The 19,949-nt window shown below is 40.2% G+C and overlaps 1 protein-coding gene across 3 annotated transcripts in view; it reads left to right on the forward strand.

The window, feature by feature from the left end:
* The first annotated feature begins 248 nt into the window (after nt 1–248).
* WDR47 (WD repeat domain 47) overlaps nt 249–19,949 on the forward strand; it is a 56,413-nt gene continuing 36,712 nt past the window's right edge. Inside the window, exons 1-3 of one of the 3 annotated variants that reach the window (XM_081225757.1) lie at nt 249–494; nt 16,092–16,258; nt 19,569–19,652. In XM_081225757.1, the coding sequence (XP_081081883.1) occupies nt 16,101–16,258; nt 19,569–19,652 (242 nt within the window). In that variant the 5' untranslated portion in view covers nt 249–494; nt 16,092–16,100. Of the gene's footprint in view, nt 495–522; nt 646–14,318; nt 14,335–16,091; nt 16,259–19,568; nt 19,653–19,949 lie in introns of those variants that run through there. The other 2 variants (XM_081225756.1, XM_081225758.1) reach the window with 2 other exon arrangements.

Genomic DNA, 19,949 nt, shown 5'->3' on the forward strand with positions numbered 1-19,949 from the left:
TGCTGGTCTCTCACGCAGTCGCCGCGCCGGCTTTTCCTTCGAGTCCAGCTGGTCCTTGGAGCGCTAGCGGTGAGCCGGTGCACCAGACCAGTCCCCACCGTGCCCCGGGATAGCGCCCGCCCAGCCGACTCTCCCTTCGACGCAGGCACCTGCCTGGCCGCCCCGCTCGGCGGGGTCCTGAGGCGCCTCGGGGAAGCGCGGCGATTGGCTGCGGCTCGGGGCTGGTGCTCGGCTGCAGCGCCGCTTGACAACCGCAGTGTGTGAGAGGCTGAGCGGACGGTCGCCGGCCCGGGAGGGGGAGAGGGGAGGAAAGACAGACTGACGAGCTGATGGACTGACGCGCGGGCGGCTGGAGGCAGGACCGACGCCGAGCCCAGACCGCCGCCCTCACACTCCCTTTCCAGCCCAGAGCCCGCCGCTTGGGGGCCCCGTCCTCCGGCCTCCGCGCCGCTTTCTCCTCCGCGGTTTCTCCGAGCTCGTCCAGGAGCCCTCAGGTGAGCGACTTCGGGAGGCGGAGGCGGGGTCGGGCCGCGCTGCACACCTCGGGTTGCCATGGTCACCCGTCACCACCTGTCACCACTTGACAGGGCTGCGACCGTGGCGACCCCCAAGGGCGGCGTTCGCGGCCCCGGAGAAGGGTCTTGGGTAGGTTTGGGTGCTGACTGGGTGGCGACTGGGGTCGTGGGTGAGGCCCCGGCGCCGACGGATGGGGGCCAGGCCCCGACGGGAAGCCACCGCTCCTGAACCACACCTTTCTCTCGCTGCCATCCCGGCTCCGGGGGCCGAGCGACGGCCCTCGCCCTGGCACCGCCCGCCCCTGAGCAGTAAGCCAGCGCAGGGTTGGTGCCCACCTCGCTGCTGCTGCGGGGCGGGAGGGCGGCTGACTGCGCTGATTCTTCCTTCCTCGTCCCTCTGCCGAGCCCGAGCGACAGCCGAGGGACGCGCTCGCGTCCCTTTCTGGGCACGCCTTGGCCGGGAGGAGGGGAGAGCGCTGCGGGCCTGGGGCAGCCCCGCGGGGGCCGGGTTTGGCCCTTCTGACGTCAGTGGTCAGTGGCAGCAGGGTTTTGGGGGTCTGGGCGGGGTCGCGGAGGGGGGCAGCGACTGGATTTGGAACTCGGGTTGGACCGGTGCCCCGGGGGCGTCTGCGTAGGAGACACGGGAACTGGAGCTTGTAGAACTCTTAGGGTTAAGCCGCTTTCTTATGTTGGGGAGAAAGAGATTGGGGCTGCAGCTCTGGCGCGAGGCCTTGGGTGAAAGGGGCGGGGGCAGGCAGGGGCGGCCTTTGACCAGCATTTGATTTTTTTCTTTTCTGTACCCAGAGGTGCAGTCAGTAACCACGCATGGTATCTGAGCAGAGTGTTTTTGGCAACTTGGTTCTCTCTGCATAATGAAGGGAGAAGTCTTTGTTCCACCCGCATTCATAGGTTGTGATACTAACACTTATTTCCCTCCCTTTGCTGCGGACTTCTTAGAATGCTTCAAGAAGTTAATGGCACAGAGATTAACATGTAGGCTTTAATATGCTATAAACCTTTTCTTCACAGTAAATCCAAGTAGAATTTTTTTTTTGTCTCCAATGTTGGTACGTGTTGCCTTGAAATTTTACTAGAAAGGAGAAACGCCTAAGAGCCCATTTTTCTTTATATGACATATTCTTTGGTCTCGTTTAGGAGGAAAATGTAATGAACAGTTTTACCTTAGGTTTCAGTGGGTAGATTGCTCCCACACAGGAAAGAAAAATTATTTTAGTGACCAACCAATTAAGCCATAACAGTATATTGTTAGGGGAAAAACACACACACTTGAATTTGATGCCATTATGGATATGTAATTTTTTTGTGAAGGAATTTTAACCCGTTTTCTTCCCACCCTCCCACTTCCTAATTCTTGTCTTTTTTTTTTTTTTTTTTTTTAAAGTCAGTACTAGGAATGTATCATAAGAGAGCAGGGGTACTATCTTATGTTCCTAGTTACATAATTGTGTTCAGCCTCTTTTTCTGTTTGTGAAATCGAGTTTATCAGTTAGTTACTTACTAAATAGTGTGTGATATGCTTTGATATATGCTGCAAAATAAGTATGAAAAGATGCAGTTTTCCTCAGTAGCTCAGTAAGCTGGAAATCAGATTTCTAGGATTTAAGTTTCCCTTTGCTACTGATTGCAATCTTGGAAGAGCTACTTACCCTACTATTGACTTAATTTCCAGATGATAGTACTTGCTATTGTATTAGTCTGGGAATGAGCTCTGAAGTTGAACAAAATAAAGTATTTGAAAGCACTTTGGAAAAAAATTTAAGGCATCTGTTGATTACCTTTTAACAGAATGAAGCATTGACATGGCTAATTAAAATTTTCTGCATGATCTATTTAGCATTTCTAGGTCCAGGACCTTACAGTGGCCTTAAAAAGGCTCATGGAAACTATTAAGATGCGTCTTTACTCCGTGGCAGAGGTTCTTTATTACTGTGGTGACATGTTGAAAAGGGTGTTTCCTCCCTATATGTGGGTCAGGATTGCTTTCCTGCTTTCAGTAGGATGTTCTCATATTTTAGAAAATAAGGCTATGACCAATAACTCTTACTTGAATTTCATTTGGTGTTAAATAATCCTCAGTGTGCATCATTGGTTTTTGAATAATCAAGAAATAGCTTACTCTATCCCCCCTGACCTTTGCTTTTCAAATAAGAGTGTTAGCGATAAGCTGCAATGTGCCAAGAGATAAATCTGTCGTCACAGAACATGGCACACACTAATGGAGTTGTCATCAATTTCACGTGAAGAGTTGGATAAAAAATAGTGTTTTTATATTAAACAGAAGATATATGGAGAATGTAATATTCACACTAATTTCTAGGTAAAATTCAAAGACTTCAAAGAAATTTTATGCTTATGGGCTCTGTGGGGATGGGTTCAGTTTCTTCTGTCCTTAGAGAAAAGTTTAAGAAGCATTGCCTTAGACTTACTCAGCTAATAAATGACAAATGACTACATAGGACAGGAAATAAGATGAATTCCGTTTTCTAAAACTTTGACATTAGCCTCAAGATTACTTGAATCCTAACTATCCTCTCTTTGTTTTCACCCCGTATATGTTAGAATGTTATAGTGGAAAGGTCACAGGATTTTAGACCCTGTCGTCCCATTCTTGCTTCTGCACTTTTTGCAGTGTGACCTTAGACAAGTAACTGACGTCTCAGAGTATTAGTATAATCATCTGTAAAATGAAACTGGAGAGTTGTGAGTGTTATATAGATGATGGATGGGAGTATTTAGCACAGGATCTGACATAGTGGATGCACAATAAATGTTAGTTACTTTTTCACAATAATGTTACTTTTCCCTTCCCATCTCTGCATGTTAGCATATTAACAATCCTTCAGACCCATTCTTAGCAAGATACCTCAGAACTTCTATGGCATTTTATTTGTAATTTTTTATGATACTCTTTACTTTATATTTTATGTATATTATTTTTATACAGAAGACTTTAATCCAGGTCTTCAGGTTATAAATCCAGTGCTGACCATGTCTGAGAATACTTTTTTTTTTTTGCCATTTAATTTTGAGACCATTACATTGAATAGCCAAAGCTTACATATTTCAGCTGATTTTTCTTCCTTTTTATTTTGAGTTTGTTTTTGTTTGTGTAAAAAGATACCTTACAAAACACCACACCCTCCCTTAGAAGCCCTTGTTTTGTGTTTTATCTTCTTGTTCACCATAGTAACTCAATCATTGTATCCCAGGGATGCAGCATCATGCCAGCACATAATAGACACAAGTATTTTTAAATGAATACTTCAAACATGTTACCACAAGTAGGAGTCTCTCCATGTGGCATCTTTAACATAATTGATCTAATCAGGATTCCTAGTGTTTCAAAGTTACACCTAAAATTTTTTTTTAAAAAACAAGGTGAGGGCCTCCCTGGTGGTGCAGTGGTTGAGAGTCCGCCTGCCGATGCAGGGGATGCGGGTTCGTGCCCCGGTCCGGGAGGATCCCATATGCCGCGGAGCGGCTGGGCCCGTGAGCCATGGCTGCTGAGCCTGCGCGTCCGGAGCCTGTGCTCCGCAACGGGAGAGGCCACAGCGGTGAGAGGCCCGCGTACAGCACAAAAAAAAAAAAAAACAAGGTGAAAAAAAAAAGGGTAAACTTTTTCCAGAGTAAATTTTTATACTTTATCTGTAGCACAGTAGCTCTTCCATAGCATGTTATTAGCAACCCTAAGGACAATGCCCTTACCTTATGAGTTCTAAAGGGGATAAATTTATATATTTATTTATTTTATTTTTATTTTTTTGCCGTACGCGGGCCTCTCACTGTCGTGCCCTCTCCTGTCGCGGAGCACAGGCTCCAGACGCGCAGGCCCAGTGGCCATGGCTCATGGGCACAGCCACTCCGTGGCATGTAGGATCCTCCTGGACCTGGGCACGAACCCGCGTCCCCTGCATCGGCAGGTGGACTCTCAACCACTGCGCCACCAGGGAAGCCCCAAGGGGATAAATTTATATTGCACCAATCACATGCTTGCCACTCTACTAGGAGGTTGATCCCATTTCACAAGTCAACACTCTATTTTATAGAGAAACAGTACTACATGAAAAAGGACATAAAATTTTTATACTATTTATAGTTGATATCTTTGATTTAAATAATGAATTCTGTGAAATGAATGAGTTTCTATGATTAAGTGCCATGTTTTGTGACTTTTGTTGATCTATTGAAAAAGAAAATGGAACTTACATAAAATCTTTGAGAAAGCTTTATAGAACTGAGCTAAAATTGGTGCCTTAATGTCCATTTTGGTTTAACATTTTTTCCTGTTTGTTTATTTATCCATTTTCTTCCAGTTTTATTGAGATATCATTGACATATAGCACTGGATAAGTTTAAGGTGTACAGCATAATAATTTGACTTACATACATTATGAAATAATTATCACAGCAAGTTTAGTAAACATCCATCATCTCATATAGATATAAAATTTAAAAAATAGAAAAAAATATTTTCCCTTGTGATGAGAACTCTTAGGATTTACTCTCAACAACTTTCCTGTATAATATACCGCAGTGTTAATTATTTTTATCATGTAGTGCATTACATTCCTAGTACTTGTTTATCTTATAACTGGAAGTTTGTACCTTTTGACAGCCTTCATCCAGTTCTCCCTTCCCCTGTTCCTTACCTCTGGTAACCACAAATCTGGTCTCTTTTTCCTATGAGTTTGTTTTTTTGTTTTCGAAGTATAATTGAAGTATAATTATTGAAGACTGTGTTAGTTCCTATTATATAACATAGTGATTTGATATTTCTATACATTTCAAAATGATCACCATGATAAGTCTAGTTACAATATGTCACCCTACAAAGATACTACATAGTTATTGACTATATTCCCCACACTATACATTTTATACCCATGACTCATTTGTTTCAGAACTGGAAATTTGTACCTCTTAATTTCCCTCACCTATTTCTTTTCTCCCCCAACACCCTTCCCCTCTGGCAACCACCTGTTTGTTCTCTATGTATAACTGTTTCTGTTTTATGTTTTTTAGATTCCACATATAAGTGAAATCATACAGTATTTACCTCTCTCTGTCTGACTTATTTCATTTAGCATAATACCCTGTAGGTCCATCCATGACAAGACTTCATTCTTTTTTATGGCTGAGTAATATTCCATTGTGCATATACATGTGTGTGTGTGTATATAAAAAATACACACACACACACACCCCACACCTTCTTTCTCAGTTCATCTACTGATGGGCACTTAGGTTGCTTCCATATCTTGGCTTTTGTAAATAATGCTGCAGTGAACATAGGGGTGCATATATCTTTTCTAATTAATATCTTCATTTTCTTCAGATAAATATCCAGGAGTGGAATTACTGGGTCCTATGGTAGTTCTATTTTTAATTTTTTGAGGAATGTCTGTATGTTTTCCATAGTGGCTGCACCAATTTACATTCTCACCTACAGTCCATGAGGGTTCCGTGTTCTCCACATCCTCACCAGCACTTATTATTTGTTGTCTTTTTCAATAATAGCCATTCTGACATGTGTGAGGTACTATCTCATTGTGGTTTTGATTTGTATTTCCCTGATGATTAGTGGTGTTGAACATCTTTTCATGTGCCCATTGGCCACCTGTATAGCTTTGGAAAAATGTCTGTTCAGATTCTCCACCCATTTTTTAATCAGGAATCAGGTTGTTTTTTGATGTTGAGATGTATGAGTTCTTTGCATATTTTGAATATTAACCCCTTACTGTATATATTGTTTGCAAATTTTTGTAAATTTTGCTATTTACATTATTTTGAGAGCTTGGAAATAGAATTGGGTTAGTCTTCTTTCCAACTTTAGGAAAAGCTTTTTTTTTTTGCGGTATGCGGGCCTCTCACTGTTGTGGCCTCTCCCGTTGTGGAGCACAGGCTCCGGACGCGCAGGCTCAGCGGCCATGGCTCACGGGCCTAGCCGCTCCGCGGCATGTAGGATCTTCCCGGATCGGGACACGAACCCGTGTCCCCTGCATCGGCAGGCGGACTCTCAACCACTGCGCCACCAGGGAAGCCCTAAAGCACTCTTTTGATACCTTGGCTTTAGGTGTGACAGAAAACTATACTAGAGATTTCATCATATAATGAAAGGTTAAATTGTCTTCTTAGATAAAGCGTACCTTTTACCACAGATAAGGTAAAAACACACAAACAAATAAGCAAATAAAGAATACTATATGAATTTATATGAATATTCACTTTGATCTTAGTTGATGTAGCATTAATTTGTGATTAGAGTCTAAAATTAAAATTTTTGGTATAAATATTAATCTTAAAACAATTCTACATTTCTTATTTACGTGTGTTTTTATAGGTTGAAATTTTGCTTAATAAACATTTGAATGTTTACGATAAGGTGCTGTGATAATTTAAGGAATAAACTATTTAAAACTCCTTTGGGACTTCCCTGGTGGCATAGTCGTTAAGAATCCACCTGGCGATGCAGGGGACAAGGGTTTGAGCCCTGGTCAGGGAAGATCCCACATGCTGTGGAGCAACTGGGCCTGTGCGCCACTACTACTGAGCCTGCACTCTAGAGCCCGCGAGCCAGAACTGCTGAAGCCTGCGTGCCTAGAGCCCGTGCTCCGCAACCAGAAAAGCCACCGCAGTGAGAAGCCTGCGTACCACAACAAAGAGTAGCCCCCGCTCGCTGCAACTAGAGAAAGACCACGTGCAGCAACGAAGACCCAACACAGCCAATAAATAAATAAATAAATAAATAAATAAATAAATAAACGAACATCCTTTATCTTAAAAAAAAATTAAGTCTGGTTTATCAAGTAGGGTTAGGAAGTATATTTTATTGGACCTGGAGAGATCTTTTAAAATAAAAAATAATCTTTAATTTCATTTTAGTTTCTGACACAGTTGAGCTAATAATTTTGTCTCTCTAGCTAAAAGGGTATGTTTAAAAGTCTGGTTAGATTGTTATTAATGTAGACTTCTAGCTTGTTTACCCACCCTATTGACATTGTTTAATAGAAAAATAATTTGATCATAGAACTATGGACCTCTGTTGGAATAATTTTTATATATTATTTCAGTAAAATGAAGGTTTTTCATTTTGGCATATTTAGATGACTCTATCCATTTTATGGTTTTCCTTGCTTTTGTAAAGTATTGATGCCCTTCCCCTTCTTGGGAATCAGTGTGATACAGTAGGAAGAGCTTTAGAATTTGGTCAACTTATGGTTCCAATCTTGTTCTAGGGTTTTAACCTTTGTCTACTGTATTTTCTTCCTTCCTTCCTTCCTTCTGTCCCTTCCTATTTGTATCTCTCTGTCTCTCTTTGCCTCTCCTCTATGTCTCTTATTTCTTTTACTCTTTCACAGTCAGAAATTCTAATTTTCATTGTTACAAAGCTTAGGATATGAATTGGGGAGGAGGAGGCAATTTCTTGTCTGTCAAGGTAAGGCAGCCCAGATGTTTAAGGAACTAATGAAAAATTGATCTAAAAGTTAATCTAAATATATATATATATGTTTTCCTCCTCTTTGCCCCTTTGTTTTGTTACACAATTAAATAGCTTCCCTCAGGTACTTTTAAGAGATTTGCTGGATGGTGTTGACAGGGATGTTGATATCAGGATTTATGTCCTGACACACTTCTGAAAGAAGTATTCAGCTGCTAGTGAGATGTTCAGCCTTAATATAAATACTGGGCTAATTTTTTAACCTTACAAAGCTTAGTATCTTCATCTGTAAAATGGGGATGAAATTGCCAATCCTGTAAGATTGTTATAAAGATCAATTAAACAATATAAGTAAAGATCCTAGAATAGTTTTTGTACCCAGTAGTTTTTGCATTGTAAATATAGCAGTTGATCCTATCTTTGGGATTCTATTCTACCTGCTACCTTGATATAGAAGAGAACTTTTGAGATCTAATTCTATAATTTTTTTTTCATTTTCACAGTTTTTTCTGTGTAAAATTAAAAATTTTATTTATCTAAGAAATGTATGTATAAATGTACAAGTAATGCATGAATATATATATATTGGTTGTAAACCATTCAGATAGTACAAATGATAAAGAGTAAAAAAACTCCCTTCAACCCCTTTCCCTTCCTAGTTCCCTGCCCTCTATCCAATCTCATTCCTCTCTTCAGAGGTAACCACTCTGAACAGTTTGATAAGTGTCCCTCCAGTCCTCTTTGTCATTTATTTAGACACAGAGATATTATGCCTTCCCTTTTAAAAAAGATAAATTGGCCTATTTATATTCATCCATTCAACAAATATTTATTGATAGCTGTATTGTTCTGTGATGTGCCTTTTTATTGTTAAGGTACAGTAGATCTACATCACTGCATTAGTATTCTATAGTGTGAATTTACCATAATTTAACAATTCTCCTATTGATGAGAGCTCAGTTTATTTCTAGTTTTTCTCTATTACGAGCAAATCTTAAGGAACATCTTTGTATATGTATCTTTATATATATTTGCAAGTATTTTTGCAGAATAGTTTCCTAGAAATAGAATTGGAATCGGTGAGTCAAAGAGTATATGCATGTAAAATTTTCATAGACGAAAATTTCATGCTGTCAAATTCTCTTTCAAAACGTCTGTCCCAGGACTTCGCTGTTGGCACAGTGGTTAAGAATCTGCCTGCCAGTGCGGGGGACATGGGTTTAATCCCTGGTCTGGGAAGATCCCACATGCCGCCAAGCAACTAAGCCCATGTGCCACAACTACTGAGCCTGTGCTCTAGAGCCTGTGAGCCATAACTGCTGAGCCTGCACGCCCCAACTGCTGAGCCCGTGTGCTGCAACTACTGAAGCCTGTGTGCCTAGAGCCTGTGCTCTGCAATAAGAGAAGCCACCGCAATGAGAAGCCTGTGCACCACAATGAAGAGTAGCCCCCGCTCGCCGCGACTAGAGAAAGCCTGTGTGCAGCAACAAAGACCCAACACAGGCAAAAAAAAAAAGAAAAGTCTGTCCCAATTTATATTCTTAACACAGCGTATGAAGGGGCATTTACACTCTTGCCAACACTATATATTATCAGGTCTTTTTAATTTTTCCATAAATGGTATCTTTAATATTACTAATGAAGTTGAACATCTTCTCATAAATTCTTTGGTTATTTGTAGTTCTGTGAATTGTCTGGATTTTTTGCTTATTGTTCAACTGGAATTTTGGGGGAGATACTGATTTGAAGATGCTATTTTTATGTTCTAGATGGTAATCACTAAGCTGTTTATATGTATTGTATTTGGTCCTTCTTTGTCCCTTGCCTTTTAACTTTATGGCAACTTCTGTTAAATAGAAGATTTACATTTTACATTTTTAGTGCCAAATTTAGCAATTTTTAAATTTATCTTCTCTGTTTTTTAAAAAAATTAATTAATTTATTTTTATTTTTGGCTGTTTTGGGTCTTTGTTGCTGCGCGCGGGCTTTGTCTAGTTGCCACGAGCGGGGGGGTACTCTTCGTTGTGGTGCACAGGCTTCTCATTGTGGTGGCTTCTCTCGTTGCGGAGCACAGGCTCTAGGCGGGCAGGCTCAGTAGTTGTGGCGTATGGGCTTAGTTGCTCCGCGGCATGTGGGATCTTCCCGGACCAGAGCTCGAACCCGTTTGTTTCCCCTGGATTGGCAGGTGGATTCTTAACCACTGCGCCACTAGGGAAGTCCACCTTTTCTGGTTTTTATGTGAATCAATTACACAGCCTGTGTCTGCTTATCTTGTGCATTTTTAGTACTTTAGTAATTAAATATGTTTTTTAAAATACTTGTGGGTTCGAATATGCAAATAATTCAAATAGTTTAATCTCATAAAGAAAGATTGAAATAATATTTGAATCCGATCTGAGAAGAGGTCTCAGGTTATAAAAGAAATACAGATCACTCTGAAATGTTATTGCTTCATTATATACATAATGAATACATTATATTCATTATATTTCTAGTTCTTTCCAGTTTTTTGAAATTGGAAATTCATTACTTATGTTTCATGTATAATATTTCAATTTTTTGGAATAGGTAATAATTGTACATGGTTAAAAATTGACAAGGTACAAAAGGGTATATAGTGAAAAGTCTTCTTCCATTTCTATTCTTTATTATCCAGTTTCCCCTCTTGGAGGCAGCCATTTTTATCAATTTCTTGTGTCTTTTTCCAGAGATATTTTATGCATATACACAACATATTGTTTATGTTAATTGATTCTTTTCTTTTTATAGCTATATAAAGCTGCACCTGCTTTAAACATAATTTGTTCTTCACACCAAAAATCATTCACAGTTCCAGAAGGTAAATTAAAATAATTGATGAATAGAGAACAGCTGTCAACAGTAAGAAGGGACACATGCTGCATCCATGTTAGCTGATTAGCAGACGTGACAGAGCCTTGCAGTTAGAAGGGCTTTTCTTTTGTTTGTTTACTTAAATGATCTAAAACAAGTCTATTTTCTTTCTTCTTATTAAATTGACCTAAGGATCAGAGACTTCTGATTATTCCAGACTTGCTATTTCCCCCTAAGAATATATACTTCCTGTTACTGAAATGTGAGTTAAAACAAATTATAAAAGTTGAAGGGAAATCATAGAAATTAGCCAAACTAACCCTCTTATTTTATGTATGAAGAAATTGAGGCCCATAGAAATTGTGACTTGCAATGTCACATTTATATTCCTGAAGGGCCAGACATTTACAATTAAATGATCTGGCAGCAACATAAGTTTTTGGAATGCTATTTTATTAAAGAGATAGCTAGCAAGTTTTTTCTCACTCTTTCTTTCTTTGTTTTTTTAAGGAAAAAGTACCATAGTCTTATGTTGCAGTTTGATATTTTATGAAAAAGCTTCATAGTACTTCATTTCCTTATCTGCATTTTTGCCTGTAAAATGGTAAAGGACTATTGTTCAGCGTTAGGCACTCTGTAATTCTTGGAAGGTTAAAGAAAGTGGTGTTTATTGTTTAGGATGGAGATGGGGATTAATGGAGCCTTTTTATGCACTTTTTTCTTGATTATAAAATATTTAGTGGCTGTGCCTTAATTCCCTTAATCTTATGCTTCTGAATCGTTCTCAGCCTTATGCTTCTGAATCATTCTTAGGCTTGTGCATTTTTCTTCCTTTCTAATCTGTATTATAAGTAAGTAGAAGAAGAACCTCATTGCAAAGGAACATTTAAATATCTATTTATATTTGGCTAGACAGCTACCACTGATATATTTTTCATGAAACTTTTTCCGTGTCTATGTACAGAAATATACATAGAAATCAATATATTTCTATTACCATTCTTTTTTTTCTTATCTATTGTTAACACTTTACCTTTAATCTTAGATTTCTAAAAATAATTTTATTTCTTGCCTTCTCATACATTCTTCTAATCTTGATTTGCTAAGATAGTAATCAGCAGGAGTCCATATAGAGACGCCATCTGGAATTTAGTTTCTGTAGGTGTTAATTGTATATTAGTACTAAAATACTAACCACTTTCCAGCTGGTTTCCAGATATATTTATTTTTAAAGAAAACTCTTGTTTCCTTACCTCACTTAGTCCAGATATTGAATATAAGTAAACATTTATTTCTTAAAGGAAAATTCATAGCGTTCATGTTTCTGTGATTTTTTTTACAGTAAATCTATCATTTAATATGGAAATACTGAAACACTCTGATTCCTCCTCTCCCATTTTGTTTTCTGTTTTCAGTGGAATACACTTTATTGTTGGTCCTATATAAATTGTGCCTGATGAGTAATTGTTCACATGTACCATGGGCTGGCAGGTCTACCTAAGATGTTATCAAGGCTGACTTTGGCTAAATAGTCAGATTAAAGGGCCAGAGCTTTATCCTTTTGAATGGCTTTTTTTTTTTTTTTTTTTTTGGCTGCATCACGTGGCTTGTGGGATCTTAGTTCCCTGACCAGGGATCTAACCCATGCCTTCGGCAGTGAAAGCACAGTGTCCTAACCACTGGACAGCCAGGGAATTCTCTTGAATAGCTTTTAGAACAGTTGCAAACAAAAGCATCTACTCTGTACTTTTTTAGAGACATTTCTTCATTGATTTTTTTGCTTCTTAAGTTAATAAGTGTTAATTTATAACACCTATTATATACTGTACATCTGATTAAAAAATAATTTTAGTGGTTCCTAAGCTAGTTAAATCTTACTGATTTGTAGTCCCCCTGGGGCGGGGGAAGAGGCATTTATTATTGAATTCTACTCCTCTGAATTAGCAAAAAATTCTAGCTTTGTAGTGATTAATAGTTTAAGGAGATTAAAGAATGTTCATGAATCATGCTTTTATGTTATATTTAAAAATATATACATATCTAATTTCTAAATTATATAGCTAGGATTTTGGGAGCCTCTACAAATGTTTCAGTAATACAGGGTGGGTTACAAAAGAATAATTCTAAGATATAGTCATTACGTTATGTGTCTATGTTTTATGTTGTATCCAGCAACAGTAAAGTTTATAAGAGTTAAAATTCTGGATTGGGTGATTAAAATATCATACTTTTCTACTGGGAATTCCACAGTATAGAATTAAAACTTATCTTTTTAAATGAATTTTTTTAAACCCTGAATAATTCTAGGGTAATTAAGATATATTTTTTGTATCTATTCAAAATCTAGATATAAAGTCAATGTAAAATATGTATCTGTAAGAATATACTACTTCTTTTTCTCTTAGGCTTTATTAATCAGAAATGATGGCAGCATGAAACTTGTGGGACTATTGCCATAGATTCGTAGTAACTCCAGAGTTACTTACTATTAGACTGAATGTTGAATAATATGAGGCCTATAAAATGTTTAGTATCATTGGATGTATTGAACATTAGAAAATTATAGTCTCAGTTCTGTATTAAGTTGTGTGATTGGTATATGGTGATTTAAGTGAAGTGCCCTCTAAGATTCGAGGGGAGTTTACAATTAATTTTCTGAGCGTTAAATTAGCAAAAGCCATTCTTTTCTAGTAAGAATTATCTGAAGATTTGGGGAATGCTAAAATTGCTAATCTCAGAGACAGTTCTGAAATATGATCAGAATTTATTGAATGGAAATATCATTAATTTTATTGTACAAAGTTTTTTGGACAAAGTCTATGAACAGAAGGGTGGTCAGCTCAGAAGATAGTAAAGGGAAACCCAAAGCATGAGGAATTGGGTGGCTGGCCTGTTGGGGGAGAGAGATTTGTGAGTTGTCTGTTTCCTGAGGTAGGCATGTCCTTATTGTGGAGATGGATGTATGAGATTAGCTTAGTCTGATGTCATTAAATATTTGAATCATAATTATTTTTCCATGCTCTGTCCCTTGTTTACTCTACCACCTTCTTCACCTAAGAGAGAAAATGTATTCATCTGATGAACATTCTAGTCTGCTAGATGTTTGTACTTCTCATTATGAAGAAATAAATTGTCAAAATAGTAGACAAAAAATAAACCCATGTGCATACATGCATACGTTTATGTTTCTGTGAATTTGGTTAAAGATAGGTCCTGTGAGAAGATAATCGGTCCTGTGAGAAAGACACGCTTACAGTCTGTTTCATCTGATGAGGTTTGTTTGCAGCTAGTCCGCTTAGCTTGCTAGTCTTTTGTACTGCTCTGAGCGTGAACATTTGAAAACTGCAGCAACTTAGGCCATTTAACTTGTGTGGCCTCATCTTTAAAATGAGAATGTTGATCTAATGATCTTCAGAATTCCTCCTAGTTCTAATTCTTGATGAATTAACCTGTGTGCTCAATTGTGTCACTGCAGACTTACAGGTGAGAGAAGGGATTTGAGAGAGCTGAAATATCACTGATGTTTAGGTTGGTAGTACCAATATGACTTAAAGTTGCACATTTTAACCAACCTTGTTTTGTTTGGTTCCAAAGTATAGGGTACAACATTTTACTTGTTGCTGCTACACTCTATAAGTTTCTTAAGGACAGAGCCAGTGTGTCCTGAATACAGGATAGTGTCTATCACAGAGAAAAGACAATAAGTGCTTATTGAATTAGTGTGTAGGGCATAGCCAAACATGGTTTGGTTATTAGTGACTTTTTAAAATATTATGGCAAATTTTAAACGTATGTAGGAGTAGACAGAATAATATTGTCTTAGTTCATTTGGGGTGCTATAACAGAATACCATAGACTAGGTGGTTTATTTATAGCATTAATTTATTGCTCACAGTTCAGCAGTAGATGCTGGAAGTCTGAGATAAGGGTGCTAGCATAGTTCCGTTCTGGTGAGAGCCCTCTTCCCGGTTGCAGACTGCTGAGTTCACATTTTATCCTCACAGAGAGGGTTGAACTAGCTTTCTGGGGTCTCTTTTATTTTTTATGATGATGATGATGATGATTTTTTTAGGAAGAGCCCAAGGGCCGCAAGCGGCCGGGAACCCCGGCCCCCGCCCCCGCGCCGAGGGTGGCGGAGGACTCAGAAGCGGACGCGTTCGGCGGCCCCTCCGGCCCCCACGGCCCCCCGGGAAAGGGGCCCACGGGGCCGCCCTGCGACGTCCACCGCCTCTCGGTCCGCACCCGCCTCCCTCTTTCCCCGTCCAGCCCATGGGCGAGGCCCACGGCGAGGTGGGGAGGAGGCGCGGTGCGCCGAGGCCGGGGGGCGCCGCGAGGAGCGCCCCCTTCCCTCTCGACCCCCTTTTCCTCCAGCGGGACGGGCGCCTCCGCCGACCGACCGGCGCGGGCCGGTTCGGGAACATGTGCGTCGAGACCCGCCGCCGCTCCCATTGCGCGGACGGTGGGCAGCCGCCGAGAGTGGGCCGAGGACGCCGCCAGCGGGGTGCTGGGTGGGGGAGTCCGGAGAGCGAGGGAGGGAGGAAGGAAGAAACGGACGCCGAGCCCCGCCCCGGGCCCCGCCGCCGCCACCGCTGCGGCGACGGGAGCGACAAACCCTTGTGTCGAGGGCTGACTTTCAGTAGATCGCAGCGTATGATTATTATTTAAAAATTTTTTTTTATTTGGCCAAGACGCGCAGCATGTGGGATCTTAGTTCCCCGACCCAGGGATCGAACCTATGGCCCCTGCAGTGGAAGCACAGCGTGTTAACCACTGGACTGCTAGGGAAGTCCCTGTGGTCTCATTTATAAGGGCACTAATCCCAATCATGAGGGCTCTGCCCTCATTACCTAATCACCTCCCAAAGCCCCCATCTCCTAATACCATCACTTTAGGGGTTAGGATTTCAACATATGAATTTTGGGAGGACACCAACATTTAGACCATAGCAAATATAATGAACCTTCATTTACCCATTATCCTACTTTAATGGTCGTGATTATTGTTTTATCTTTACTTCCTCCCACATGCTTCTTCTTGTATTATTTTGAAGCAAATTACAAACTTCATATCAATCCATTGTGTATCAAAGATAAGGACTTAAAATCATAACCATTCCTATATCACACCTTAAAGAATGACTTGGTTTTGACAAATATTACATTAGTTTCACTTAGAATAACTGTATTAAATACTTCCAAGAAACTTGTTATGTGTAGTTTTCAGGTAGTTAATAATGCTTAGAAATAATAGAACTAATTTTTGTTTTTGTTTTGTTTAATATTTAGGTTATCAACATGACGGCTGAAGAAACAGTGAATGTAAAAGAGGTTGAAATCATTAAGCTAATTTTAGACTTCTTGAATTCAAAGAAGCTTCACATTAGTATGTTGGCCCTTGAGAAGGAAAGTGGAGTCATAAATGGCCTATTTTCAGATGATATGCTTTTCCTGAGGTATGATTTCATTAGCACTGTGAGGTTTGTAGCTCATTCCAAGAAATGTTAAGTATTAATAAGATAATAGGTACAGTATGGATAGACCTTTGTAATCATGAAAAGACAAAGTGTAGTTTTTTATTTTTTTTTATTTTTTATTTTTTTTTTGCGGTACGCGGGCCTCTCACTGATGTGGCCTCTCCCGCTGTGGAGCACAGGCGGTCGCACAGGCCCAGCGGCCATGGCCCACAGGCCCATCCACTCCGCGGCATGTGGGATCCTCCCGGACCGGGGCATGAACCCGTGTCCCCTGCATCGGCAGGCGGACTCTCAACCACTGCGCCACCAGGGAAGCCCCAAAGTATAGTTTTTTAAATGTTTATTTTTATAAAGAACGTTTACAAAACAAAGTTTTCTGTAGAATGTTTTCAGGAGTAAGATCCAGAGATTCATTAAAAAGAGGCACAACTCTATTGTGTTTGTGGCATCATCATAAAAAATATTTGGGCTTCCCTGGTGGCGCAGTGGTTGAGAGTCCACCTGCCGATGCAGGGGACATGGGTTCGTGCCCCGGTCCGGGAAGATCCCACACACTGTGGAGCGGCTGGGCCTGTGAGCCATGGCCGCTGAGCCTGCGCGTCCGGAGCCTGTGCTCTGCAACGGGAGAGGCCACAACAGTGAGAGGCCCGTGTACCACAAAAAAAAAAAAAAAAAAAATTTGATTAAGAAATCAGAGACTCTGTAAAGTTAAAAAAAATATTTTTGAAATACCTTTTTTATGTTATAGAAGTAAAACATACTCGTTATATAAAATATTCTTTGTAGAAAATATAGAAAAATAAGAAAAATCAGCCCACCATCCACACATACTACTGATAATTTTCTGTGCATATTGAAAAAAACCCAATTCTGTTGTATTTAGAATTGTGTATACTGCTTTATCCATTAACATTATAAGAATTCTTGTATGTGATTACAAATTTATGCTTTGAAAATGTTCGATCTACTTAATTTCCTAATGATTCCCCTATTTTTAGACAATTAAATTGCAGTTTTTCTTAAATACATGCTCTACTGAGCATCTTTCATACATGTGACTATTTCTGTATCTTGAATTATTTCCTTAAAACAAGATTCTTGGAAGTGGAATTACAGAGCAAAAGGGAGTTAACATGTTTGCCAAAATGGAAAGCTAAATATATCCTTCCTTGAATTGGATAGAAAAAGAAAAACCCTAATTTCCAGGCAGAAATGTATTCTGTGCTTATGTGATACCAAATGTCCTTGATAAGGAGTACAGATTCTTGGATATGTAGCATTTTGTGACTAGGAAAGCCTTAAGAAATGAAGTGTTTCTAACTCATGAAGAAGGAGCTTTTTAAAAAGCTTTATTATATTAGAGTTTATTTAAACTCATTGCACTTCCCTGTATTAGATATTATGAATGTCATTCAGCCCCAGGGAGCTTAGTCAACGATATAGTCAAGAACCAGTACTGAGGCCGTATTCTTTGGGCTCTGTCATTGCTACTTCTGGAATTTAGCAGTGGCTCTCAGATATCCCCCTGCAGAAACCTGATGGTTTGTTATGAAGTTTTACTTTTACTGGTCTTAGGTGAAATTACAGGATAGTAAGTTTTTCATTAAACTAAATGTATTCATCTTAAAGGGCTGCTGGCCTTTGAAATTGTGTCCTTCTTACTTTTGAAATACTAAAATGTCCCTTTAGGGCTTCCCTGGTGGCGCAGTGGTTAAGAATCCGCCTGCCAATGCAGGGGGCACGGGTTCCAGCCCTGGTCCGGGAAGATTCCACATGCCGCGGAGCAACTAAGCCCGTGTGCCACAACTACTGAGCCCGTGTTCCAGAGCCCGTGAGCCACAACTCCTGAAGCCCGAGCACTTAGAGCCCGTGCTCTGCAACAAGAGAAGCCACCTCAGTGAGAAGCCCGCGCACCGCAATGAAAGAGTAGGCCCCGCTCACCGTAACTAGAGAAAGCCTGTGCACAGCAACAAAGACACAATGCAGCCAAAAATAAATAAATAAAATCAACAAATTTTTTAAAAACCTTTAAAAAATAAAATAAAATGTCCCTTTATAAAATGATTATGATACATATTGTGATTGCTTTTTATTAATATTCATTCTTTGTCGAATCAAAAGTTGGCAATCCTTTGTCGATCTTCCTGCCTATTTTTTTTTTTTTCGGTTTAAATCTTTAATGCGCGCAGTGGCAGCGGGGGTGTGGCGGGGGAGGCTGCGACCGGAGCGCTGGGGAGCAGTGCCCAGTCCGCTGGACAGATAGCTTATCAGGCCCCGCAGAGGCTCCAGCTTCTGCTCCCGAGGGTGCGCTGAGCTCTCCTCCCTCCACCACATGCGCAGCCAGGGGAAAAAGTAGAAACAACCCCAGTAGATCTCCTCAGCCTCCAGCGCCACCTCGTATCTCCTCAATCCCAACATGTCCTGGGTTCCGAACGTCTCCTGGAGTGGGGCTGAAGGGTCGGTGCAGCCTAAACGCCCACCCTCCCTGGCTCCACCCCGGAAAACTTCCTGCCTATTTTTAAATTTTCTGTTCTAAAAAGCATAAATAGGGAAATTACTTTTATAAAAGAAGAACAGTAATCCGCATGCCTTATAACTTTTAGCAGTTCCCGTAGACTACTTAAGTAGGATGAAATATGATATTATTTATTACTGTTTTCATTCTCAGAATACAAACTTTAGTGTTAAATGACTCAAAGATGTTGAATTCACAGTTTAGAGCAGGGTTTTCAACCTCAGTACTGTTAACATTTTGGGCCAGATGGTTCTTTGTTGTGTGAGTGTGGGGGTTTTCCTGTGCATTGTAGTATGTTTAGCAGCACTTCTGACCTATACCCTGAAGATGCCAGTCGCACCCTAGTTGTGACAACCAAAAATGTCCCCAGACAGTGCCAGATTTCTCCAGGGGGCAAAACTGCACCCAGTTGGGAACCAATGACTTAGTGAGACTGGAACATACCAACACACTGGCCCCGAAATAATACAGAATAACTTTAAACTATAAGATTAGTGGGGAAATAAAGAAACTTTTAGACTTAGTTCAATGTTTTTACATAGGTAAAAAAAACATTTTAGAATGAGGAGTGGGTGCAGATTCACAAATTCTTCTCATATAGCATATGTTGTTACACATAAGTTGTGAGGAAGTTTATTATAGTGGTTGAGAAACCAAGTAAAATGTTATTCTCATTACTTGCTTTGTGAAGTTCTAATGCTATCTTGTCATCTCTTCTGCTTTTAATTAGTGTAACACAAATTTGATAGCATGTGTGGATTTTTCTTTATATAGGCAGTTAATCCTTGATGGTCAATGGGATGAAGTTCTTCAGTTCATTCAGCCTCTAGAATGTATGGAAAAATTTGACAAAAAAAGGTAAGATTTCATCTGAATTTTTTAGTGTCGTATCATTGGTAGAAGATGAGCAAAACAAAACAATAAACAAAAATTTAGGACTTCCCTGGTGGCACGGTGCAGTGGTTGAGAGTCCGCCTGCCGATGCAGGGGACACGGATTCGTGCCCCAGTCCAGGAAGATCCCACATGCCGCGGAGCGGGTAGGCCCGTGAGCCATGGCTGCTGAGCCTGCGAGTCCGGAGCCTGTGCTCTGCAACGGGAGAGGCCACAACAGTGAGAAGCCCGCGTACCGCAAAAAAAAAAAAATTTAAAAACA

The sequence above is a fragment of the Mesoplodon bidens genome, assembly GCF_964165515.1.
Source record: "Mesoplodon bidens genome assembly, chromosome: 2".
In the NCBI taxonomy this organism is placed as follows: domain Eukaryota; kingdom Metazoa; phylum Chordata; class Mammalia; order Artiodactyla; family Ziphiidae; genus Mesoplodon; species Mesoplodon bidens.